Below are 10,927 nucleotides of genomic sequence, written 5' to 3'. Positions count from 1 at the left end.
TACATACATAGCCCTATATTGGATGTACAATGAGTGTAAGTCAGGATGCTACATACATAGTCCTATATTGGATGTACAATGAGTCTAAGTCAGGATGCTACATATATAGCCCTATATTGGATGTACAATGAGTGTAAGTCAGGATGCTACATACATAGCCCTATATTGGATGGTCGGTGTTGCAGTGGATAGCACACTTTCCTTTCCCCAAGACGGCCGGGGTTTGATTCCCTGATCGGACATGAAACGTATCGGGTCACCTGCCCAACCATGTGGGTTTTCTCTGGGTACTCCTGTTTTCTTAAAATTTCTTTGTACTTTTCCCTTAACTTACTTAGTTAAACCCTTTAAAAAGCCCAAATTTCTCTGGACAAATTTTGGCAGGATATCACGGGTTAATTTACTGTATTATAAGAAATATTCGTGCTGTGTTGTTAACTTTAGGTCATAGCACAATCAGCTTTAACCCTTTCACCCCTATGTAGTTTTGTGGACTCTACCTTGCATTGATCTGGATGAGTCCATTTAAGTCTACAGTGGTGAAAGGGTGAAGAAAGAGGTCAGCTCCAATAGGTATCTACCCACCTTCTTACGTTTATTTGTGATTCACAGTTGATTTCTCTAATTTTCTCATGTTTCAGGGGACTACTTTGGGATTCTTCTGGATGAGAGAGTTACCTCATTTCCGTTTAATATTTTAGACAACCCCATGTATGTGGGGTCCACTCTAAATTTCCTGGGTGCTGCTTTAGTGTAAGTGATTTACTTTTCTCGTTCCTGTATTATAATGCAAGAAAAATGTGTCTAGTAATGATGACGATGAAGATTATATATATTATAGAATTGTCAATCATGATGAATGGCTTTTTATGATGATGCTGATAATGGTCTTTTGATTGTAAGATTTTATGTATGTTTAAAAAAAGTTGAAAAAATAAACAATTAAAAAAAAATGAAAAATGTGTCCAATCCAAGCCAATGTTAGTGGTTGTATGCAGCTATTTATAAATTCAATGAAACTTAATTTCAATGAAAGGACTTCAACATATTGAACCTGTAGCCAATCAGATCTCTTACATATTAAACCAATAAGATATCTTCATACAGTGTATTTTGATTTATCACATAACTGACCCATTTTACTATGTCATTTGGCCAAGTCATAAATATGGTATTACACATGAATAATAAAACCTAAAGGTGCTGCGATTGGTCAAAATCGCGGGAACATATTCCTACGCCACTAATGGTACTACTATTATTTACCATACCACATCATACATTTACTGTTATTTTAAATCAATGTGAAATGATAATTTTGTGATTAATATTTTCATTGTATTGAAAATTATTCATTATTTTTTTTTTAAATAAAAAAATAAACCTGGAACTACTTTGCACTGAGCGGAACGACAATTCTAGTATTGGAGTACTTTGGTTTTAACTTTATATATTCAGTTGAGCATCATTGTGTTTGAAGGTTTTTTTCTTCAAATAATGAATGTTATGTGATACAAATATAGAATCTTACACTCGTGTCCATATCATATTGAATTCATTAAACTCTATCAATAAATTCAATTTGGCATGGCCACTCATGCAAGATCCTCTATTAATCAATTAGAAGTCTTCTACATATGTTGCCCACTGTCCAGCCAATTAAAGGATTCCTACATGTATTGCTAAATTTTCTGCAATGTTTCTTGTTAGATCAGGGCTTTTCTCCAAAACAGATACCGTTCTCTAGGGATTGTTGATTACAGAAGATATACTATATTTTCAGGATAATTCACAAGTTTACTACATACAATTTTGTTTTCATTAAAAATGTATATTCTGATTATGCAAGACTCCAACACATTGAACCAGTAGCCAATAAAATCTCTTTTACATATTAAACCTTATATCTACATGTTATGCTTATCCAATCGGATGTCCTCTGCGTACTGTTCCTAGCCAATAATAGCCATTCTACATGTATTTGTATTTGAAAAAGTTTTTTCGTTTAGGTCAGGGCTGTTCTCCAAAACAGATACTGTTCACTTTTCCTAAAAGTCCAGATAAAACAAGCACTCTGACTCTATCAAAATTGAGCTGAAAGGTGTAAGGATGGTTGAAATAATGTATGGACGATATACTTCGATTTCAGGATAATTCATCCGACATTGGCTGCTACATTGTATATACTATTTTGTTTTCACTAAAAGGCCTAGTAGAATTTAGTGATATGTACTGTTAAAGTCAGAAATGACTAGCTCTATATAAGGCACGGTAGTCTAGTGGTAGGACGCCGGGCTCGTGACCGAAGGGTTGCGTGTTCGAGTCACGTCACGGCACTGTGTTGTGTCTTTGAGCAAAATACTTTACTCCGCTTGTTCCAGTCTACTTAGCTGTAAATGAGCACGTGGTTGGGCAGTGCTACAATTGTTGAATGCTAGCTGTTAGTGCCGAAATGGCAGCTCCGGCTGTATGCTCCCCAGGGAGTTGAGAAAGGTATTGGTTGGTTGCAAAAGCCGTATAACCACGGATAATAATTTGTGAACCGTTTTGAGACGACCAACGAACTAGGTTGTGATAAAGCCGTATAAGAACCTCAAATTATTACTATTATTATAAGCAAAGCAAACATATTTCCCATTTTTTTTTCTTTCTACTTACCCCATTTTTTTTGAGGATGATAGCGGAAACACTAGTAATTTTTCTTTTGGCCTAAACGTATATTAAGGGTGTTTTGGCTGTTGATTGTTTTACATGCATGATGGTAACACTGTGAGACGGGAATCCCATAAGTTTTTGGTAAAAGTTTGTTTTGTCTTCCATCTAAACAGAACGCTTTCCGAAATACAGTGTTTTTTGATGAATTGTCTACCTTTTTAGACCACCAAGTTGTTGTACCACAAGAGATTATTTTCATGGGTGATCCAAATTTCCACTTAGACGATCTATCTAATGTTGATGCTCGCCAGTTCTCTGGTCTGAACCAATCCGGTGATCATCTTGCTGTCTACACAACACTGAATTTTAGTAAGCCAGTTTGTGCAGGGAAAGAAGCGAATTTCCGGAAATTCCGCGAAATTTCAATACCAGATTTCAACAATGACATTCAGTCTTGTTCTGCTCTTCAATCTACTGAAGGCGAGGTTGATGATCTTGTTGAAGCATACACATCTGGTATAGAAGCCCGTATAGAGAAACACGCACGTCTGCAAACTAAGGTGATAACTGTGAGACCAAATGCCCAGTGGTATTATGAAAATCTCCGCGTAAATAAACAGAACCGTAGAATAGTAGAGAGACAGTGGCGACGGATCAAATTAACCGTTCACCAACAGATTTATAGAGAGAATGTCGGCTAGTTGGTTCACAGTCAAAGAAGGCTTATTATTTCCATAACAACATTCAATCGGCCTACCGCATGGGACACTCTACTGAGATGGCCCTCCTACGTGTACATAATGATATAGCTTCTGCATTGGATAAAAAGTTCAGAGCGGTGCTTGTCATGCTGGACTTGTCAGCTGCATTTGACGCCATTGACTATGGCATACTTAATAAACGTCTGGAATACTCTTATGGAGTGACTGATACCGCACTATGCTGGATACAGTCTTACCTGAGTGAACGACGACAGTGTGGTGCCATCGGATCTTCCACCTCACATGACAAAGTACAGATTTCGGGGTTCCTCAAGGGTCTGTGAAAATATTGTATGTACTCCAAACTGATTGGAGAGATTTGTCGTCGCCATAGCCTTCGCTATCATTGCTATGCCGATGACACACAAATTTACATGGTCATTAAACCACAGGACAGTGGAATACAGTCTCAGAAAGTCTGGAAGCTTGTCTGACAGATATCAGTATCTGGATGAACGCCAACATGCTTAAGCTTATAATCAGGAAAAGATAGAACTAATCGTCTTTTCCCCAAAGTGTAGCAAACAATGGCTTTCCAGCTCTAGGTCGGTGCCAGAACTATTGAGACTGCAGCACAGCTATTTACTCGTACTCGAAAGAGAGAGCACATCACACCTGTGCTTTATTTGTTGCACTTGTTACCTGTAAGATACAGGTCGCAGTACAAAATTCTGGTGTACACATACAAGGCACTGAATGGAACAGCTCCTCAGTACCTTCAGGAGCTGTAACCCTGTATCAGCCGTCACGATCACTGCGGTCGGTGTCAGAATCTTTGTTGTGTGTCCCAAAATCTTGTACTGTGACCTACTGAAACAGATGCTTTGGGAGGGTTTCGGCTATGTTGTGGAATAGCTTACCATCTGCTATTAGAAAGTCAAATATCCTGGCCAAGTTCAAGAGGGACATCAAAACTTACCTCTTCACGTCTGCATTTTAGAATCTTTGCAAATACGTCATGTAAATACCACACTTTTATTTGTTCAATTATGTGCACATTGCTTGCTCTAATGTATAAAAGTGATTGTAAGCCTTTGTTTTTTGTTTTCACAATTATAACCATTTCTATTATTCATATGTTGTAAAGCGCTTTAGAGTAATTTTACAAATTATATAGGGCACTATATCAATGTTGTATATTATTATCATTATTATTATTATTATATTGTAAATTGCAGAAATGCTAGCCAAACAGGTATCTTGGTGTCGATGTTTGTGGCCATTGCCTACAGAATTACCTTAATGTATGAAGGGTAAGTAGAAAAGATAATGAAAGGATGATGGAATAAGAAAAGTAGGAATAAAAAATAAAAAACTCATCTGCATTAGAATATTCATCACTCTGTTGTGTTCTTAAAAAAAAAACTCTGCATTAAAATCCAATGCATGACTTTGATGTTCACTTTAAAAAATAATTGTGATATGTGATAATATTCATTTGTATTCATCACTTTAAATGTGGGTTTTTTAATGCTGTTATGTAGTAAGTCATGTCATATTTTTAGGTCACCTGAGACAAAGTCTCAAGTGACCTATTGCGATCGCCTTTTGCCCGGCGGCGTCCGTCCATAAACAATTTACATTTTCGACTTCTTCTCAAGAACTGCTGAACCAATTGTAATGAAATTTTGCAGGAACCTTCCACGGCCAATGGTCAACCAAAATTGTGAAATATATAGTCCAAAGTCCCCAGGGGCCTGAGGGGCACGGCCAAAAATGGTCAAATTGGCTAAAATTTGAAAAAAAATCTTCTCAAGATCCAGATATGGTAGAATCAAATACTTTTCATAGATGGAAGGGTCTTAAGGTACTTTACCAAAATTGTGAATTTCATGACTCCCCTGGGGAGGGGGTAAATTTAACTATAGTTTATATAGGGAAATCACATTTTTGACCAACATTTGTTTAATTTCCATTGGAAGTAATTCAATTTGGGTTATCATGACCAGTGTAGTGGATAGCAGTTTGATGGTATGCACATATCAACCCTGACTGACCTCCAAATTTTTTATTATGGTTTATATTGGCAAATGATATTTTGGATGATACATGTTGATAACCTCATTATAACACTGAGTTGACAGTTTGATACTTTGAAAATTTTGAGCCAGCCCTACCCCTAAGGGCTGTAGGGCAAAGCCCAAGGAGTCAGTGTGCTAAAATTTCTTCATTTTCCTTGTTTAGAATCAGGTGCTAGTTTCAAATACTTTTCAGTCTTAAATCTGTATGCTAGATATTGAATAAGGTGGTTTTATTGTTTTTTGTCACTTTGAATAATATTTCTGTTCGTGTTTTAAAAACAAAAATCAACTCTCTGTATAAATATATCAGAACTCAGGTGACTGTTAAGGCCCATGGGACTCTTGTTTATATATTTCAATTAATATCGCAAATTGTGTTGCAAGACTTAATACCATAGACATGGCATCATGATATATAATAAGTCAAATGTTTTGAGATTTTTTTTTTATCACAAATGTACATTCTTGGTAATATGAGAAAAATTATGCGAAGCTATTGCCATTTCATTGAATATTTTGAATCCCAAAGTTTCCTCTGAACCTCCTCACTTCATGCAGGTGGTGTTTAATTAACTAAAAGAGATGTCAGGAAAAGTTTTTAAAAAATATAAAAAAAAAACAAAGAAGTTAAGTACAGCTATTGTTAATCTGTAATCACTCATAGAGTGTTAGCTAATTACTGCATTGTAATTTGTATTAACTGTGGTGTTGAGAAGTGACAATAATTTTCCCTGAAGCATGGCAATCCTACCTAGCCTTTTGTCCGAGATCAGACGGTCGGTGGTTTTGCCCTCCATTTCAACTTACCTGTAAAAATGTTACCTGTGCCCAGCTAGTGTTTGTCACCAAATCAGCAGTCATGACAACAGATTAACGATTTTAATCATTTTAGAGTAGGTAAAAATTATGTTGTTTTTAGCTCACCTGGCACGAAGTACCAAGTGAGCTTATGCCGTGGTGCGGCATCCGTCCGGCGTCCGGCGTCAATATTTTACTTTAAACGACTTCTTCTTAATAACCGAAAGGCCTAGGGTGATGATATTTGTCCAGAAGCAAACTGGGATAAAGGGCTACCAAGTTTGTTCAAATAAATGACATTCACCCATTTTCAAGGTCACAGGGGTCAATTGTCTTAAAAAATCTTTAAACAACTTCTTCTGAATAACTTAGAGGCCTAGGGTAATGCTATTTAGGCAGTAACATGCTAGGATAAAGGGCTTCTAAGTTTTGTTAAAATGAATGACCTTTACCTATATTCAAGGTCACAGGGGTCAAATATGTTTAAAACCTTTCAACAACTTCTCAATAACCAAGAGGCTTAGGATGATGCTATTTGACCAGTAGTATGCTGTAATAGAGGGCTACCAAGTTTGTTCAAATAAATGACCTTCACCCATTTTCAAGGTCACATGGGTCAAATATGTTTAAAACCTTTAAACAACTTCTTCTGATTAACCAAGAAGCCTAGGATAATGATATTTGGCCAGTAACATACTGGGATGAAGGGCTACCAAGTTTGATCAAACAAATGACTTTCATCTATTTTCAAGGCCACATGGGTCAAATATGTTTAAAACCTTTATACAACTTCTTCTGAATAACAAAAATTCCCAGGATGATGATATTTGGCCAGTAACATGCTGGGATAAAGGGCTACCAAGTTTGTTCAAATAAATGTCCTTCACCCATTTTCAAGGTCACATGGGTCAAATATGTTTAAAACCTTTAAACAACTTCTCCTCCATAACCAAGAGGCCTAGGATGATGCTATTTGACCAGTAGCATGCTGTAATAGAGGTCTACCAAGTTTGTTCAAATAAATGACCTTCACCCATTTTCAAGGTCACAGGGGTCAATTGTCTTAAAAAATCTTTAAACAACTTCTTCTGAATAACTTAGAGGCCTAGGATAATGATATTTAGGCAGTAACATGCTAGGATAAAGGGCTACTAAGTTTTGTCAAAATGAATAACCTTTACCTATATTCAAGGTCACAGGGGTCAAATATGTTTAAAAACATTAAACAACTTCTTCTCAATAACCAAAAGGCCTTGGATGATGATATTTGGCCATTTACATGCTGGGATGAAGGGCTACCAAGTTAATTCAAATGAATGACCTTTGCTAATATTCAAGGTCACAGGGATCAAATATGTTTAAATCTTTAAATGACTTGTTCTCAATATTCAAAAGGTCCAGGGTAATGATATTTAGCCAGAAATATGCCGGGACGGAAGGCTTTAAACTTTCAATGTCGCAGGCGTCATATGTTTAAATCATTTAATAGATTCAAATGGATCGAACACAGGTATTTTGCCTGAAGCAGTATATTAGTCCACTTTTAAGATTACAAGTGTGAGATTAATAACCAGGTGAGCGATTCAGGCCCATTGGGCCTCTTGTTGTTATTTTCAATCGATCATATATGACCGACAACTTCAAACGGGAGGTAATCCAATATGGCAGACCTGAAACTCGAGAAAGATAACCCAAGAATGACTTGTTCCTGCGTTTAGTGTGCACCCCATTTTTGACATGACAATATTTACCTAAAAAAGTGTGCACTATACGCGCAAATTTACGGTACGTTTTATTTTTTCTAATTACAGCCCCTTCACAGAATACATCTATAGTCGGAGAACAAAAGAACGGTGATACCCCGACCCTGTCAATGGAAGGAAAATACAGCCTCACTAAGATGTCATTGACATTTTGAATTATTTATTTTCATGATCAGTACCTAGTTCCTAATCGGAGTTGATATGTTTTATGAGGTCCTACCTTTTACTGACATCAATGTTTGTTTTCCTCTTTTTTCAGCATAGAACAAATATCAAAATGGTTTATTTTTCGAAGAATATTTGTCAACTTTCAGTGTTTAGCAGATACTAATGTTCGTGATCATTCCATAGATTTACTACAATTGTTATATCTATTGAAAAATGTTATGCCTTCACTTTTATGAATATAAATTTACTGTAAAAAATGAAAGATATATTGTTTTGTAATGTTGAATGATGATTAAAGGCATTATCATGTAAAAAAAAACTTTCTGTAAGGACAAAGTGTAGTATTTTTTGTTTGTTTTTGTTTGATGTTCTTGATACATGTAAATGCTACAACTTCTAAACCTTGAGAATGGGTTACAGTGATTCCTATTGAAAACAAACTAAAAATTTAACTAATGCATACACTAAATTACCTTCTGATATCATACACAAGCTATTAAGTCTGCAGGGACCAATTTTCAAACATGATGGAGCAGGAAACGGGAGTAGTAGTATTTCTGAGTGTCATTCTGTTTGGATTAAAAATCATTAATGTAGTGGAATGTTTTGGACTGTTTACCATGGAATTTATCTTTTTGGGGATAATTTCTTCATTTGTTAAGCGTGTATATGAAAATGTTACTACAGGGAGAGAGCTGCTATGGGTTAAAATGCATAAACTACTTAAGTGCAAAAACTTTTGCACTTCATTGAAAAAAACTGGACATAATGGCAAAAAATCACATAATGGCAACAACTTTTTAACTTAACGCAAAAATACGTCTTTTGTCATTATGAAGTAATCTTTTTACATTATGCAGCAATATTTCAATGAAGTTCAAATGATGGCTTATCAAGATAAATTATTTCAAATTTGCCAAAAATTTATGCATGCCAACTCGATTCAGCTTCAAACAGTACTAATATTCCAATTGTTCAACAACCTAATTTCTTGGCGATACATTTGATTCAAAATTATCCTTTCAATTTCATACAATCCATTTTAAAAGAATTCATTTTTCAAGTATTCTGAACGTTCTATACAATACAAACCGGGGAAACAAACCCCAACATCTTGCTGCGTCTATCGTCCTCTCGTTTAATAAAATCTTGATTTGTTTCCATTCAGCTTTATAATCGTATTTGAAAAAAACCTTTATCCAATTCATAATCATCCTCGATACTCCAGGGGTTATGCTCACTGCTACCCTGGACTATGTCATACCAAAAATGCAGGCTCGGTGTTCGCCACCTTCTTGATGAGGCAAGACTAGTTTGACCCTTTGATATTCATTAAAGAATCTGGCGGTTGTGTAACGGTAAAATTGACTGGCTTTCAAGTGGGGTGCCGCTCCTCTGTAATCTTCAAAGGGCAGGTATCCGCCTGGCGATTGGTGAGGTTTTTAGCTTATGGCATGGTGCGGCATCCGGTGTCTGTCCGGTGTCCGGCGTCCGTTCGGCGTCAACTTTTTACTTTAAACAACTTCTTCTCATTAACCAAAAGGCCTGGGGTGATGATATTTTGCCAGAAGCATGCTGGGATGAAGGGCTTCGAAGTTTGTTCAAATAAATGACCTTCATCTATTTTCAAGGTCACAGGGGTCAAATACATTAAAATCTTTAAGCAACTTCTTCTGAATAACCAAGAGGCCTAGGGTGTTGATATTTGGCCAGTAACATGTTGGGATGAAGAGCTACCAAGTTTGTTCAAATAAATGACCTTGACTTATATTCAGGGTCACAGGGGTCAATTATGTCTTAAATCTTCAAACAACTTCTTCTCAATAACCAAAAGGCCCAGGGTACTGATATTTGGCCTGTAGCAATCAGGGCTACCAAATTTGTTCAAATTAATGACCTTGACCCACTTTCAACCTAATGTCATTGTTTGACATTCAAGGTCACACTGATATTCTGCCTGTAGCTGTATTTTAGTCCACTTTTAAGTTTACAAGTGTGAGATTAATACCAGGTGAGCGATGCAGGCCCATTGGGCCTCTTGTTTTTTTATCTAGACCAAATATGCTATGACATACATTCAAGGGGTGCATAGAGCGTAAGTGATCATGACGGCTGGAGTATCCAGGAAGGACCCGTGATTGCGGAATAAAAATTATGCCTGTAGGTTATTTTCCAGATGAAGCCAAAGTCCGGAACCGATTTTTTAGTCGGTATTTCATCACACTATACTGACTTTTCGAGCGATCCTAGCCCGCAATCACAACACAGTCAGAGTTTCATGTGAAATATGTCGTTTATTTCAACGAAAACTACATAATTGTAAACTGTAAGGTATTTTCCTTTATATATCTGAAAATAACAAGTTAATTTTCACTAAATTTCTAATTATATGTGAAAACCGATTGCGGCGTACAAGTATTACCCCCTTAAAACGATACAATAACACAGGTCGATAGTACACTTATATTTACTTCGAATGAAATAATTAAAGACCAAGGAAATAATGCTTATTTTTTACTACGGCCAGGGTTAGGATCGAAATGAACGACCATTTGAGAATAATGCATAACTTTTACCGTATTGCTGAACTGGTGCTTTGATACATCACTCCAGGGACACATGAAGCCAGTATATACGTCTCTGATCACTCATATAATAATCAAAGACACAATATGAACTCTCAATATTAACGATATTTAATAATGAACAATAAGTACGTCCCGATGTCGTATACAACTTAAATTACGTAAACTATATCCCC

General features: G+C 36.3%; 1 protein-coding gene across 1 annotated transcript in view; it reads left to right on the top strand.

Moving 5' to 3' along the window:
* Positions 1 to 9,308, top strand: part of LOC110462610 (phosphatidylethanolamine N-methyltransferase-like) — a 15,781-nt gene extending 6,473 nt beyond the window's left edge. The window contains exons 5-7 of the mRNA XM_021516640.1: positions 642 to 753; positions 4,595 to 4,669; positions 8,047 to 9,308. Coding sequence (XP_021372315.1) covers positions 642 to 753; positions 4,595 to 4,669; positions 8,047 to 8,092 — 233 coding nt within the window. The 3' untranslated portion in view covers positions 8,093 to 9,308. The remainder of the gene's footprint in view (positions 1 to 641; positions 754 to 4,594; positions 4,670 to 8,046) is intronic.
* The last annotated feature ends 1,619 nt before the right edge of the window (positions 9,309 to 10,927 follow it).

The sequence above is a fragment of the Mizuhopecten yessoensis genome, unplaced genomic scaffold (assembly GCF_002113885.1).
Source record: "Mizuhopecten yessoensis strain PY_sf001 unplaced genomic scaffold, ASM211388v2 scaffold10811, whole genome shotgun sequence".
NCBI classification, from domain to species: Eukaryota; Metazoa; Mollusca; class Bivalvia; order Pectinida; family Pectinidae; genus Mizuhopecten; species Mizuhopecten yessoensis.
This window is presented reverse-complemented; position numbering and strand designations above follow the sequence as displayed.